Source organism: Dreissena polymorpha, chromosome 9 (genome assembly GCF_020536995.1).
Source record: "Dreissena polymorpha isolate Duluth1 chromosome 9, UMN_Dpol_1.0, whole genome shotgun sequence".
Taxonomy (NCBI): Eukaryota; Metazoa; Mollusca; class Bivalvia; order Myida; family Dreissenidae; genus Dreissena; species Dreissena polymorpha.
Genome location: NC_068363.1, coordinates 47870972 through 47887352, shown reverse-complemented (window position 1 = coordinate 47887352; position 16381 = coordinate 47870972). Strand labels below are relative to the sequence as shown.

General features: G+C 36.3%; 1 protein-coding gene across 1 annotated transcript in view; it reads right to left on the bottom strand.

Annotated features, from left to right (window-relative positions):
* Positions 1-16381, bottom strand: part of LOC127846015 (1-phosphatidylinositol 4,5-bisphosphate phosphodiesterase gamma-1-like) — a 130287-nt gene that overhangs the window by 100681 nt on the left and 13225 nt on the right. The window contains exons 4-5 of the mRNA XM_052377196.1: positions 15095-15221; positions 13468-13548 (exon numbers count right to left, since the gene is read on the bottom strand). Coding sequence (XP_052233156.1) covers positions 13468-13548; positions 15095-15221 — 208 coding nt within the window. The remainder of the gene's footprint in view (positions 1-13467; positions 13549-15094; positions 15222-16381) is intronic.

Here is a 16381-nt window from a genome sequence, read left to right as displayed (position 1 = left end):
GTTTTAATGCAATTAATTGGCTGGATCCAAACATCAATCACCAGCAAAAGAGTCACATGGATGGATCCAAACATCAATCATCAGCAAACGAGTCACATGGCTGGATCAAAACATCAATCACCAGCAAAAGAGTCACATGGCTGGATCCAAACATCAAACTTCTGAAAGGAAATCACAGGAGAGGATCAAAACATCAAACCTCTAAAAGGAATCACATGGCAGGATCCAAACATCAATCTACTGCAAAGGAGTCACATGACAGGCTAAAAACATCAAACCCCTGCAAGGAAATCACATGATAGGATTCAAAAATCAAACCTCTGAAAGGGAATCACATGGCTGGATTCAAACATCAAACTCTTGTAATGGAATCAATTAACTGGATCCTAACATCAATCACCAGCAAAAGAGTCACATGGCTTGATCAAAACATCAATCACCAGAAAAAGAGTGACATGGCTGTATCCAAACATCAACAGAGCTCCAGATAAGATTTTGTTAAATTCTTAACATTACTACCAGATTTTTAAAAAGAATTCTTAACTCTGAAATTTTATTCTTAACGTTGCTACTAAGTTTTGGAAAATAATTCTTAACTTTTCTAAATGACCTTAAAATAAATAATAATGGTTATTTTCATGCAAAAAATCAAAATAAACATACTAGCAACTTTATTTATACAAGTTCAACAGTGTCTATTCAGTATTATACAATTTTATTTTTCAAATACCTTCATATGCCCAAACTGTGCTTAGATTGCATGCCTTCAATGAATTTTTACATATTTCACAATAAAAACAGGTCTCCCCTTCAATCTTTTCAACGATTAGCCACAGGAATTGTCCCTTCCACTCGTTCAATGTTTTTTTTTGTTTAAGTTTGGACCCGTCGTGTCGCGTTTTTTTATAGCTTTTCCGACTGTGTCGGCATTTGAACATACAACATCGTATAAGATCTTTTCTATAATGTCTTTCTTAACATTCAACTTCGACTCACTTTGCGTACAATATGTTAAAAGGGTGTTTTTGCACGCTTTGCAGTTTTTTAGGACGCTCTCTGGGCGCCGCCATTGTTTTTTGACAGAAAGACTGTACACGCCGCTTTTATTGGAAAAAATGCGCTTTGTTAAACAAACCTGATAACCATTCTATATAAGCACCAAAGATCTTTTAATACGCTAAAAGAACTCAATAAAAATCAATACGAAATTTTGTAAAAATAATATTCGTAACTTGACTTTGTCATTCTTAATGGTACGACAAGATTTTAAAATAAAGACGTAACGGACTTGAAAATAATTTGTTATTACGAAAATACGACCCTTATCTGGAGCTCTGCATCAATCACAAGCAAGAGTCACATGACTTGATCCAAACATCAAACTTCTGAAAGGATATCACAGGAGAGGATCAAAACATCAAACTTCTGAAAGGATATCACAGGAGAGGATCAAAACATCAAACTTCTGAAAGGATATCACAGGAGAGGATCAAAACATCAAACTTCTGAAAGGATATCACAGGAGAGGATCAAAACATCAAACTTCTGAAAGGATATTACAGGAGAGGATCAAAACATCAAACTTCTGAAAGGATATCACAGGAGAGGATCAAAACATCAAACTTCTGAAAGGATATCACAGGAGAGGATCAAAACATCAAACTTCTGAAAGGATATCACAGGAGAGGATCAAAACATCAAACTTCTGAAAGGATATCACAGGAGAGGATCAAAACATCAAACTTCTGAAAGGATATCACAGGACAGGATCAAAACATCAAACTTCTGAAAGGATATCACAGGAGAGGATCAAAACATCAAACTTCTGAAAGGATATCACAGGAGAGGATCCAAACATCAAACTTCTGAAAGGATATCACAGGAGAGGATCAAAACATCAAACCCCTTAAAGGAATCAGATGACTGGATCCAAACATCAATCCACTGCAAAGGAGTCACATGACAGGCTCCAAACATCAAACCCCTGCAAGGGAGTCACATGATAGGATCCAAACATCAAACCCATTCAAGGGAATCACATAATAGGATCCAAACATCAAACCTTTGAAAGGAAATCACATGATAAGATCCAAACATCAATCACCTGCAAAGGAGTCACATGATAGGATCCAAACACCAAACCTCTGAAAGGGAATCACAATATACGATCCAAACACTCAACCTCTGAAAGGGAATCACATGACAGACAAACATCAATCACATGCAAGGGAATCATAGGAGAAGATCCAAACATTAATCATCAAGAGAATCTGACAGGATCCAAATATCAATCACAGCCTAGATAATGTCAATATAAAGATTCTGAACTTGTTTAGTCAAGATTGTATCATTAATGTGAATTCCAATTGGTTGCTTTTTTTAATGATCTGACCTGATGACCTAGTTCTATGATGCAAGTGACCGAGATTTAAACTCTGTCTAGAAAATGTCAAGATAAAATTCTAACAAAGTTTCATCAAGACCGAGTCATGAATTTTGATTTTTCTAGAGTGGCAAGATTGGATCTGGGTTTTAAACACACATGACAGAGATTCTAACTTGGATTAGATATTCCAAAGATAAACATTCTGACAAAGTTTCATCAAAACTGAGAATAAATGTGACACCTATAGTTGGAAAAGCACACTGCATACTGCTTACCAGTATTGCAGGCCAGATAAAAGGTGATCAGAATAAAAACAAACAAAGGGCAATAATTCTGCCAAAACTCATTAGAGCCAAAATTCTTTCTTGAAGATCATCCACATATTAAGGTTATTCAATTGTGGAAGTTTAAGCGAGATTCATGCGTTAGTTAACAAGAGCACAGCCTTGCGGGTGCAGACCGCTCATCTATTTATCTTTTAAAGGTGAAGGGACCTATCTCAATATTTCAATCACAAAGGAGGGAGGGGTGGGGTGGAGAGGGGTATATAGAGTGGGTGTGTGATCATTTATCCAAAAATAAGAAAAAAATGCAAACAAAAAAAAATTGAGGGGGGGGGGGGTATTCTGGGGTGGGATGGTTGGACGGTATTTCAAAAATAAAATTAAACAAAAATATTTTTGTTTTTTAACCATGTTTAAAAAAAATGGGGGGGGGGGGCGGTGGGGGGTATAGTGTAAGGGTGTATTTATTAAATGATCTTTAAAAAAAATGAACAAATAAAAATAAATTTGGGGTTGGGGGATTCTGGGGTGGGGGGGGGCGTGGGGGATGGTTTGGGTGGTGTCTATTGTGGAATGTTAGGTAAGAGTTGTTATGTCAAAGTATCGATCAAATCTAATCATAAATAAAGAAGTTATGGCAATTTTAGCAAAATTTAATAATTTGACCTTGATAATCAAGGTCATTCAAATGTCAAGGTAAAATTTTACTTGCCAGGTACAGTACCCTCATGATAGCATGAAAGTATTTGAAGTTTGAAAGCAAAAGCCTTGATACTTTAGAAGTAAAGTTGATCTAAACACAAAATTTAACCATATATTCAAAGTAACTAAGTAAAAAAAGGGTCATAATTCCGTCAAAATGACAACCAGAGTTATGCAACTTTGCCTGCACAGTCCCCGTAAGATAGTTAGTAAGTATTGCAAGTATGAAAGCAATAGCTTTGATACTTTAGGAATAAAGTAGACCTTAACACAAAACTTAACAAAATTTTCAATTTTCTAAGTATAAAAAGGGCACATAATTCTGTCAAAATGCCAGTCAGAGTTACATAACTTTGCCTGCACAGTCCCCTTATGATAGTTAGTAAGTGTTGCAAGTATGAAAGCATTAGCTTTGATACTTAAGGAATAAAATGGACCTAAACACAAAACTTAACCAAATTTTCAATTTTCTAGGTATAAAAAGGGCACATAATTCTGTCAAAATGCACGCCAGAGTTATCTAACTTTGCCTGCCCAGTCCTCTCATGATAGTAAGTAAGTGTACCAACGCGTATCCCCACGCCGCATGTTTGACCCAGGGGCGCCCCAGGGTTGGTAATGGGGCCATGCATAGTTGAGATTGATCGTATTGTCATAAGAAAAGTTCAGTATCAGTTAGAAGTGAATCAGTGTAGAACTGAAGAAGTTATAGTAAAAGGCAATTTTGGGTGGGTGTGGCCTATGTGGGCAGGGCGCCCCAGGGTTAGTAATGGGGCAATGCATAGTTGAGATTGACCGTATTGTCATAAGAATAGTTCAGTATCAATTAGAAGTGAATCGGTGTAGAAATGAAGAAATTATAGTAAAAGGCAATTTTGTGTGGGTGTGGCCTATTTGGGCGGGGCGCCCCAGGGTTGGTAATTGGGCCATGCATAGTTGAGATTGACCGTATTGTCATAAGAGAAGTTCAGTATCAATTAGAAGTGAATCGGTGTAGAACTGAAGAAGTTATAGTAAAAGGCAATTTTGGGTGGGTTTGGCCTATGTGGGTGGGGGCGCCTATGGGTTGGTAATGGGGCCATGCATAGTTGAGATTGACCGTATTGTCATGCATAGTTGAGATTGACCGTATTGTCATAAGAGAATTTCAGTATCAATTTGAAGTGAATCGGTGTAGAAATGAAGAAATTTTAGTAAAAGGCAATTTTAGGTGTGGTCTATGTGGGCGGGGCGCCCAAGGGTTGGTAATGGGGCCATGCATAGTTGAGATTGACCGTATTGTCATAGAGAGGTTCAGTATCAATTTGAAGTAAATCGGTGCAGAAATGAAGAAGTTAATGTAAAATAACATAAAAAAGGAGTGAAAATCTCTGACCCAGCCCCACCGCAACCCCCATAACTTTTGACCCAGGGGTCAGATCAACATTCCAAATAGTGCAGGGTCACACATATGCTCATTATAAGCTACCATGTGTGTAAGTTTCAAGGTTCTAGTGCTTATAGTGTAGGAGCAGATAGTGGCCAGGACGGACAGACAGATGGACGGCGGAGATAACCACAATATCCTCACGCTTTTCAAAAAGCGTGGGGATAATTATTTCTGCTTTTTCTTTGTTTCATTATTTGTTTAGGAACATGTGTACATGTAATACACGTACATACACACAGTGCCCCAGCTAAACCTCAATTAAAGGGGGCAACACCCTGCTGCCCATAGGTCTCACCCTGCCCATTAGACCTTCACCATGACCTTTTATGATCTGATCACATTATTGTACAGTAAATTGTATTAGTAGTTCCATAAATAAAACAGATTTACAAAGTTAAAACTAGTTTTTATTAATTATAGAAACCATGTTTAAAATAAAAATACATGCAGTATCAAATATGAAACATGTGTTATATTAATAATTGCCACAGGGATAATATGACCTTGTTTGCTTAAAAGGTCGTTCTACTAAAGAGCACCTTGCCCTCTTTAGGGCCTAGCTGGAGCAATGAACTCATACAAACATAAAATGTATTTGTTACAAATTACAATAACAATAGCATTAAGTGACTAGACAAAAACATCCCCCACTTTTCAGTTGGCAATACTGGCAGCATAATTACAATTCTATGTCTAGCCAAAAAGAGAAATGTGTTTATAGTGCACAACATAGCAATACAATGAAACTGACAACAAACAAGTTCTTGGCCTCTCCAATAGTACCACAAACTATTTTATATTTACATTTTATTCCCTTTCCCCTTCCCAGACATACTGACACACTTGGAAATGAATATATATTTCAATTAGTATATAAAATATAGTTAAACCTATTTATTTAAGCTCGATCGCATAGAAAGCCTAAGGCTTATTTGAAACGCTCTCAGGTCTGTTTCCTGGGACTAGAACCAGGACTTGGTGTCTATGGGGAGAAATCTATAGAACACTCCCACAGTGGGGATCGAACCCGTGACCTCCCAATCGCTAGGCGGAGACCATATCCACTACAGCACTGCGACTGACAAATTTATATGCCGGGCTACATAGTTTGTGTTAATTGTTTAATTAATTTGTAACATATATTTTGCCAAAAGATTAAATTGTTCAAGGTTATCATCAACATGTTGACAATTGTTACAAAGTATCATTGACTGAAATAATGATATGGTATGGTCCCGAAACCAGCCCTATTATTCTGTCAACTTTTCACATGCAATAACTAGATGCGTATCTTAAACAATATTTTCTAACGAACAACAATCTTTATCATAAAAAGAAGGCTCAACCAAAGTCTTAATAATGTTAATTTTAAACAAGGGACAAAACTGTCACAAAACCAGGTTTTCAATTTGAAAAATAGTCTGATAAAGGGAGACAACTCAAGCTGAACTTATTGTTCATAGTTACCTCACTTGTTTCAAAATAAATCTATTTTTAGTCGTTGCGACCTTGACCTTGGAGATATTGACGTAATTCTTTCGAGCGACACACCGTCCCATTATGATAACAAATGTGCCGAATGATTTTAAAATCTCACAATGAATGACATAGTTATGGCCTGGACAAGCTCATTTATGGCCATTTTTTACCTTTAAACTCAAAGTGTGACCTTGACCTTGGAGATATCGACATAATTTTTTTTCGCGCGACACACCGTCTAATGATGGTGAACAAATGTGCCAAATGATTTCAAAATCTCACAATGAACGACAAAGTTATGGCCCGAACAAGCTTGTCACTAAGTGACCCCGTGACCTGGTTTTTGACCCTGCATGGCCCATGTTCGAACTTGACCTACACATCATCTAGATACAACTTCTGACCAAGTGTGGTGAAGATCGGATGAAAACTACTTGAATAAGAGAGAAGACACCAAGCTGAATGTGTAAAACATAGCCCAGTGACATAGTTTTTGACCTGGCATGACCCATATTCGACCTTGACCTAGACATCATCTAGAAACAACTTCTGACCAAATTTAGTCAAGATCTGATGAAAACTACTTGAACAAGACTATTGTCAAGCAATATAAGTCCCCTACCAGCTCCACCATTGTCAGAAATTCCAGATTTTTTAAATATATATTTGTTTCCCTAGCAACCAATTTTTTTATATTTAGGAACAAAATAAAATGATATGCATAATGTCCATATTGCCATCTATCCATGTTTCAAGTTTCATGAAAAAATATTTAGAACTTTAAAAGTTACAAAACCATAAGTCCCCTCCGGTGCAACCGGTAGGGGACTAATAAGAGAGCGGACACCATGCTCAATGTTTAAAACGCACTAAGTGACCCCATGACCTAGTTTTTGACCTGCCATGACCCATGTTCGAACTTGGCCTAGACATCATCTAGATACAACTTTTGACCAATTTTGGTGAAGCTCTAATGAAAACTACTTGAATTAGAGAGCGGACACCATGCTTAATGTTTAAAACGCACTAAGTGACCCTGTGACCTAGTTTTTGAAAGGGCAAGGCCTATGTTCCAACTTGGCCTAGATATCATCTAGATGCAACTTCTGACCAAGTTTGGTGAAGATCGGATGAAAACTACTTGAATTAGAGAGCGGACACCATGCTCAATGTTAAAAACGCACTAAGTGACCCCGTGACCTAGTTTTTGACCTGCCATGACCCATGTTCGAACTTGGCCTAGACATCATCTAGAAACAACTTCTGACCAAGTTTGGTGAAGCTCTGATGAAAACTACTTGAATAAGAGAGCGGACAACATGCTGAATGTTTAAAACGCACTAAGTGACCCCGTGACCTAGTTTTTTACCCGGCAAGGCCCATGTTCGAACTTGGCCTAGATATCATCTTGATACAACTTCTGACCAAGTTTGGTGAAGATCAGATAAAAACTTCTTAAATTAGAGAGCAGACACTTAATACGGACCAACAGACAGACCGACAGACCGACAGACAGACCGACCGACAGATAAGCTCACTCCTATATACCCCCCTAAACTTCGTTTGTGGGGGTATAAATATTTGGGGTAGTACGAAAACTTTAACATTTGCACACTCACGCTAATGCAGACGCAGACACTAACTCAGACGCCAAGGTGAGTAGGTTAGCTCCACTATATATATTTCATATATAATAGTCGAGCTAAAAATGGACCAAAGATTGAAGACATAAATGGAATGCAACAAGCAAAATATAAACTAGACAGATGCGTGAAAGTAATAACAACTTTATAGAACAAAATTATGTAATGTAAATATTATTCCATATTAAATGTCTACATTCTCCTTAAAGATATTTTACGATCATCAAGCAGGGTATGTTTTTGATAGGAAATGATACAATTTATGTACAGGTACCTACCAAACATGCTTTTGCAGCCCTTCACCTGTGATGGTCATAGCTACTGAGGGTATTTGAGTACATGGCTTATGTCATAAGAGGAAAGCACAATCCAAAATATCCACAAGGTATTAAGTTCAAACGTAAAGCATTTTTAATCACCAGAAAAGTGTGAACACTTATTTATTATGTTCTATTGAGCCAAAAGCTTGATGAAAAGGCTTTTTGGGTCTAAGTCCAGCTTAGAATGTGTCATTTGTATTGACTCTCTCTAGTCAATTTCTTATTTTAAAAACCCTGATATTAGTGTCTTTAGAATGCCCACATTTAGAAAACCAGCACCTATCATCACAAAAAATACACAAGTACCCTGAATTAAACTTAAGTTAACAAGAGTTCCACGGTCAGTGATGTATGCCCCCTCCATACATGGCTTTAAACTAGTGACCCCAATTTCAGGCTTCATCTACTGCCCAAGGCAAATGCACATGTGAAGTATCAAGCAAATTGGACAATTAATTGACGATTTATTGCTCGGAAACGATTTTCCCAATTATTGTGACAGTGACCATTATTTTTGACCTAGTGACCCCAATTTCAAAAGGAGTCATCTACTGTCCAAGGTTAATGCACATGGGAAGTATCAATCCAAACAGTCCATTTGTTGGCGAGTTATTGATCAGAAATTATTTCCACACTTATAGTGACAGTGACCTTGACCTTTGACCTAGCGACTCCAATTTCGATAGGGGTTATCTTCTGTCCAAAGACAATGCACATATGAAGTATCAAGCCAATCGGATCATTCGTTGACAAGTTATTGATCAGAAACAATTTTCAGACTTAATGAAACAGTGACCTTGACATTTGACCTAGTGACCCCATTTTCAATAGAGTTCATCTACTGTCCAAAGCCAATGCACATGTGAAGTATGAAGCCAATTGGTCAATACATTGAAAAGTTATTGATTGGAAGCGAACTGGTCTGAACCGAAAGACAGACCATTTACATCCAGCAAAACAATATACCCCCTCTTCTTTGAAGGGAACATAATAACAATAATAAAATAATCAATTTGATGTATAAATAATATGAATTTTTCGCAAAGAAAAAGGTCTTCTGCATGTGTGTAAAGTGTTGTTCCAGATAAGACTGTGCAGTCTGCAAAGGCTTATCAGGGATGACACTTTCCGTCTAAACTGGGTTAACACCCAGGACATTTCCTTAAAACAAAAAAAATAAAAAAAGGGGGACAGAGCTGGGCAGAGAAGCAAAATATTCGGATTTGTAGTCGAGTGCTCTACTAACTGAAATAGCTGGCCTGTTTGCCCATTTTCTGTTAATGAAAAGGCCTATCAGAGATAGAAACAAACTTCTTTTGGATGGTTGTGCAGATTGGCAACCTTCTTTAGTACATGTACTTTAGGGAACTGGCAAATGAAAAGGAGGGCCCAGAAACATGTACATGCCATGAGAATCTCATATTTTCTTTTAACAAAGCCAATCAAATAACATTACAACATTACTGACATGACCCACTTTCATTGAATTATGCTCTTTCATAAGTGCCTTTGCTGCTGTTTATTTCATTCCACAAACACTCTAATAAAAAAATCCCTTGAGAAATACAACACTCACATTGGACTGACTATATAATTGGCATCGTGAAATGTTTATTAACAATGATTGTTTTCTTCAGTACATAGATTAGTATTTGTGTTTCCAATGTGACATGTAATGTTCTTTATTAAACATTTTCTTTCTGATGTTCTTGTCACAATATAAATTGCCTCTACGTACAGAATATATTTATAGATCATGTACTACACTACGAGTAATAAACGCAGCCATTCCTAGAAGGGTGGAGAAATTCACTGAGAAATAACGGGAAACTGATTCAGGCTTTTCATTAAGGCCACAACTCAGAAACCACGAAAATTTCGTAAATATTTCGTAAAATAAAATACCAGTGTTCCTTATAGCAATAGCCAAAATTTCAACGCTAGATGTGGTATGGTAACATAGAAATTAACAAGATACAAAATGCTCTTTTTTATTTTTTGTGTCACAATATATTTCATGTGAATTTCCAGCGACCATATCCAGTCATTTACAAGCAAACAGGATATTGGCTTCGGGCAGCTTTGGAAGCTCATGATCTCACATTTGCTCCTTATTATAATAAGGTTTGGATATCGTCACAGAAAATATGGGTTAACTTTATTTTACGAAATATTTTATGAAATATTTTATGAAATGTTAATTCATTTTGAATAATTATGTGGCTTTAAAGATAGTTGCCCAGCCTGACTTCCAACTTTTGATATTGACTTTCCTGGGTTCATTATTTAACCCTGACCTGCTCACTAATTTCCATTCCTGTCAATATTTCATATGTAGGATAAAGAGCTAATTCAAGGGCCAGAGGGAAGATGATACCTGTTATCAGCACAAGGATGGTTACAGTATGGGTGCAATAAGCAATCTAAATACATATGATATACTTTACCGACTGAAGTATCATGAAAACAAACAAGAAATAGACATAATGTTCCCAAACCAGAGTATCTGGATAGTTCTTGATAAGTCTCTATAGTCCTGAGCCCAGCAAGAAAGAGTATTATAGTATTAAGATTTAACTAAATGAACCGATTTCTGGGAAAACTGGGCTTAATGCATGTGTGTAAAGTGTAGTCACAGGCTGGATTTTTTCTTTTTATAGGAGGTCTCTATGAAATGAAAATCCAGTTTAGGCTGAAAATCTTGTCCCTGATTAGGCTGTGCAAATTGCATAAATACTTTAATACTAAAGTAGCGATAATTGTGACAAACTATATACCAGTCAGCCTTTCAAACAGAAAGAAACAATTTAACGAAACGTATTAGGGCGAAAGAAACAATTAACGCAAACGAAAGGTTAAACTCAAATAAGATCCGCATTCGAAACCGATTTTACCAATCACGGTTAGATCCGCGAATCCTCGTTTGGATCCGCGAATATCGGATATTTCGGATATTCGGTGCAGCCCTACTAAATATGCAACATTTGCAAGTTATTTTAACCCTTTCAGTGCTGGAACCGAATTAAGAAGGAAATTGCAAACAGTTTGGATCCAGATGAGATGCCACAGAATGTGGCGTCTCATCAGGATCCAAACTGTTTGCTATTCTGATAGTATTCTTTGAAAAAAATCAAAGAAAATGCTAATTTTAGAAATTCAGCAGACGACATTTTAGCAGAAGACAAATTTCCCAGCATGCAAAGGGTTAAGGATTTGTAATAAAGTGGAGTCTTGATCAGCACAAGCATTGACATAAATCAAATTAGATTCAAAATGCGTTTTTAGTCTTATTTTGAAAACATTTTGACAGTTTAGTATATGAAAAATGATATGCAATACTTTGAAACCATTTATTTTCGTGAAATTTTGAAGTTTTTTCAAAACTATGAATACTTTGTCAACAGGTAAATTCCCAAATTTCAGATTTAAAAAAATTATTTTTCACTGTGACGGTAATTTTCCGATTTCTTGTAATATTTGTTTTCGATAAATTGCGGTGGGGAGTGATAGTGTGCCAATTTACTAGTTTATTTCATGATGAGCAGATAAGTCCCAAGTAAGTACAGGGTATATTGTACTCTTATTTGTTTCATAATCTGATTTATTTAGATAAAGAACTTGATGCAGGTCCTGCATGCATTTATTACGTTGGATATTGATGTTTATCATGCCTAAGGATTCGTCTTTTTTTTTAAACATTGAACATTATTTGTAACAAACTTAATTGTTCAATCAGCTCCCGACAAAATATACAAAAATTAATGTTTGGCAAATAATAATGGTTGCAAAGGCCTAAGTTGTGTAAACAATGACTGTTATGTACCTTCATTCATCACTTGTCTTCAAAAAAAGTTTAAAATTCAAAGTTCTAGAAGTTAATATTTTTCATGTAATCTGTTTTTCAAACCAACTTCTCATCAGTTCAAAAAGTACAACATTTGTTTAAAGAGAATTTTAAGGGGCAAGTTTATGTAAAATTTTACATATGAAACAGTGAAAACCATATTCCAATTAATGTTGAGAAATGTTGCTTTCATTTAACCTTCAATAATGAGCAGAAGTTGCACTGTTGTTACATACTTCTTGATTTTTCTTTGATTGTTCAATTGAGGAACTATGAAACTGATGCTCTTTATAAGAGAACAAGGTGATTTCAATATTATTTTCATTTTTCCTCATGTTTATTAAAACAAGGGACAAAATTGTCACAAAACCAGGTTTTCATTGTGAAAAAAAAATCTGATAAAGGGAGAAAACTCAAACTGAACTTTTGAAATGAACAAACAAAATAAACCCCCTTTGTAAGTTTGTTTTTAAAAAAAATCTATTTTTAGTCGTGGCGACCTTGACATTGGAGATATTGACATGATTCTTTCGTGCGACACACCGTCCCATGATGGTGAACAAATGTGCCAAATGATTTTAAAATCTCACAATGAATGACATAGTTATGGCCAGGACAAGCTCATTTATGGCCATTTTTGACCTTTGAACTCAAAGTGTGACCTTGACCTTGGAGATATCGACGTAATTATTTCGCGCGACACACCGTCCAATGATGGTGAACAAATGTGCCAAATGATTTTAAAATCTGACAATTAACGACATAGTTATGGCCCGGACAAGCTTGTTCCGCCCGCCCGCCCGCCAGCCCGCCAGCCAGCCCGCCAGCCAGCCAGCCAGCCAGCCAGCCAGCCAGCCCGCCCGCATTCGCCAATCTAATAACCAGTTTTTTCCTTCAGAAAACCTAGTTAAAAACTTAAATGACAATACTTGTGCATGCACACAGCACTATTTCTTTATTTTATTATTGACAAAATGCTGTACTTCAAAATTGAGCATGTTTTTTTTATTTTTTTTCATTTAGGAGGTTGTAATTCCTTATTAGTGTAAAAATCTTTGAATCAATATACAAAATTATCAGTTTCCTTAATGAAATCATCTGTACTGATCAAGACCACCAAACGATTAATTCAGTTTTCAAAATGCTTATTTTGATGGTGATGGCAGATTAAGATTAGTGGTGGAAATAGACACTTCACCAGCATGATGACAAATGGAATATTTATGCTTTGAGAACGTCTCCAACTTCTTAGCAAGAGGAGACAAGTGAACGTTTAAGAGAATTTGATAAAATCTTGCAAATTGCAAAACCCAACACGTAGGTCAATGACAGATTTTGCCACCACTGATGATCTGCCGACACGGGGCTCCCAATACTTACAGTGGGCACGTGAACCAAATGGTGGTAGAGCTTCGTAAACTCATCCAATCCAATCTCTCCCCTCCTTTGTTGGTCCACGTTCTGAAACAAACACATTTGATAAAAAAATATTTTCCAATGGCATCAGGGAATTCAGATTTTTTCGACTAACTTGTACCAATGTGTTCATTGTCCCGGTGTGTTTAGTACATCACATGCATTGAAACAGATCATAAAACAGGATCATTCATAAGCTTCCAATTATTATTCATTAAATCTTCATCTTTAAGTTTTGGAAATCAGCACTTATATGTTGTATTTTACCCACTTCATTGGTCAACCCTTTCCCACTCAGGTGCAAAGTAAAAATAGCTATGTGCAAACAGCATAAAACCAGAACAGCCTGCGAGTAACTTGCAGTCTGTTCAGGTTTTATGCTGTTTGCTGCTCATCAGTATCTAAGGGATGGAAATGAAGCCTTTTAAACTTGAATTTGGTAAGAAAGGTCTTTAAATAAAATTTAACTTTCTAAGGGATACAAATGCGTCAAAATACATATCTAAGTGGTAAATGGTTAATATTTTTCAGGAAGTAATTGCAATGAGTAAGCAAAAGTTTGGTATCACTCTGTAACTGGTGCATTTCAAATCCTGTTAGCTAACCTATCATATGTTAACATTTTCATCCCCTCATGTAGTTAATATCAAATTACACTTGGTTGGCCAAACTGCTTAATCAAAGGACTGTTGAGATAAGGTTTTATACATTGAATATTTTATATAGTGAATGGGGCCAAAAGTGGACCATCAATAAATCTTTTCCCAGAGCAAGGCACCTTTCATAGTTAACCCATTTATGTCTAGCATCTAGAAACAAGGCCTTAGCAAACAGCGTAGGCCCAGATGAGACGCCGCATGATGTGGCGTCTCATCTGGGTCTGCGCTGTTTGCTTAAAGGAATTTCTGTAAGAAATATTCTAAATATAGAAATAAATATACTAGACATCCCTAATTTTGGAAATAAATTGATCCAATTTAGAAGGATGAGATGAGAGTCCACTAGGCATAAATGGGTTAAGCAATTGTGGGTCCTGACGATGACTGGGCAATACAGTTTGTCAATCATTTCCGGATAATCAGCAGTTCCGATTAATTTGTATTTAATTTTCCATCATGCCCCAATAAAAACATAATGATAAGTGTATAAGGTAAACATGAGGTAAAGGAATAAATTAACAAAGTTTTATCAAGAAAGCTTTTGTATTATGCTTCCAGGGGGGGATAAATGCGGCAAAAAGTTGGAACTGATTGAATGAGTTATGCTTTGACATGTGCATATGTATATAAAAGGCTTTATTATTTTAAAATAAACTTTTTGCTGATTGAAAACAAATGCCATGACAATGTTTTGAAATACTTATTCTGTAAGTTGAATGATTTTTAATAATTTTCTGAAGGGTGAACTTAAATTGCCTATTTTTGACAAAAAAACTGCATATGCCGTTTGGCCTAACCTGTTATCATTCAAAAAAATGTAACCCTTTATTTTTACATCTTCTCACATTGACACTAAATCCCGAAAGAAATTATTGTGCTCAAAAGAATTAACATATATGCCGGGTTATTCTAAACTGGTTGACTGATTGTACCTGGTATAGCTCCCTCAACTTGCTTGTGGTAAGTTTACAGTTGATTTTGGTGGTCCAGGTTTTCATGTTCCTCAGTGACACCCTCTTCTCTCTCTCTATGATGCTGTTAAATTCTCGATTGAGCCACCTAAAATGTTGAATCCACAGTTATGGCACCTGTTATTTGCATGACCTTTATAGCCAATGTCATCTTTTAAGTTAAATGCTATCTTAAATTTGTATCAATATGTTAAATTCTGTGTTGATCAAATGGAATTTGCATTAACTTGTAAGAATGTTGAATTCTTTGTGAAGACATCTGATATTCACATCGACCTTTACTGTAAGTGTCATTAAAAACAAGAGATGGGTTTGTCAGAAACACTATGCCCCCTATTGCGCCGCTTTGAAAATTATTTATTTATTTTTTTACCTTTGACCTTGAAGAATGACCTTGACCTTGAACTTCCACCACTCAAAATGTGCAGCTTTATGATAACGCCGCTTTGAATTATTATTTTTTTGACCTTTGACCTTGAAAGATTACCTTGACGGATTACCTTGACTTTGAACTTCAACCACTAAAAATGTGCAGCTTCATGAGAATGCCGTTTGAATTTTAAAAAATGACCTTTGACCTTGAAGGATGACCTTGACCTTGAAGGATGACCTTGACCTTGAACTTCAACCACTAAAAATGTGCAGCTTCATGAAAACGCCGTTTTAATTTATTTTTTTGACCTTTGACCTTGAAGGATGACCTTGACCATACACTTCCACCACTCAAAATGTGCAGCGTCATGAGAAACACATGCATGACAAATATCAAGTTGCTATCTTCAATATTGAAAAAGTTATGGCCAATGTTAAAGTTTTCGGACGGACAGACGCCATATATTTGACATTTGACCTTGAAGGATGACCTTGACCTTCACCTTTCACCACCCAAAATGTGCAGCTTTATGAGATACACATGCATGCCAAATATCAAGTTGCTATCTTCAATAGTGAAAAAGTGATGGCCAATGTTAAAGTTTTTTTCGGATGGACGGACAGACTGACATACACACATACTGACATACTGACTGACAGACAGTTCAACTGCTATATGCCACCCTACCAGAGGCTTAAAAATAACTTCCTGGTTAAGTCACCTGAAATTCTATTAACCTTCATTGTAAGAATACAAATTGTTAAATACATTGTTGGGCCACCTGAAATTAATATCTAACGTTTGTCACAGTCATGTTAACATGTTGAAATCTTGGTTTAATCCCTGAAATTTGCATCAACCATACTGTCACAGAC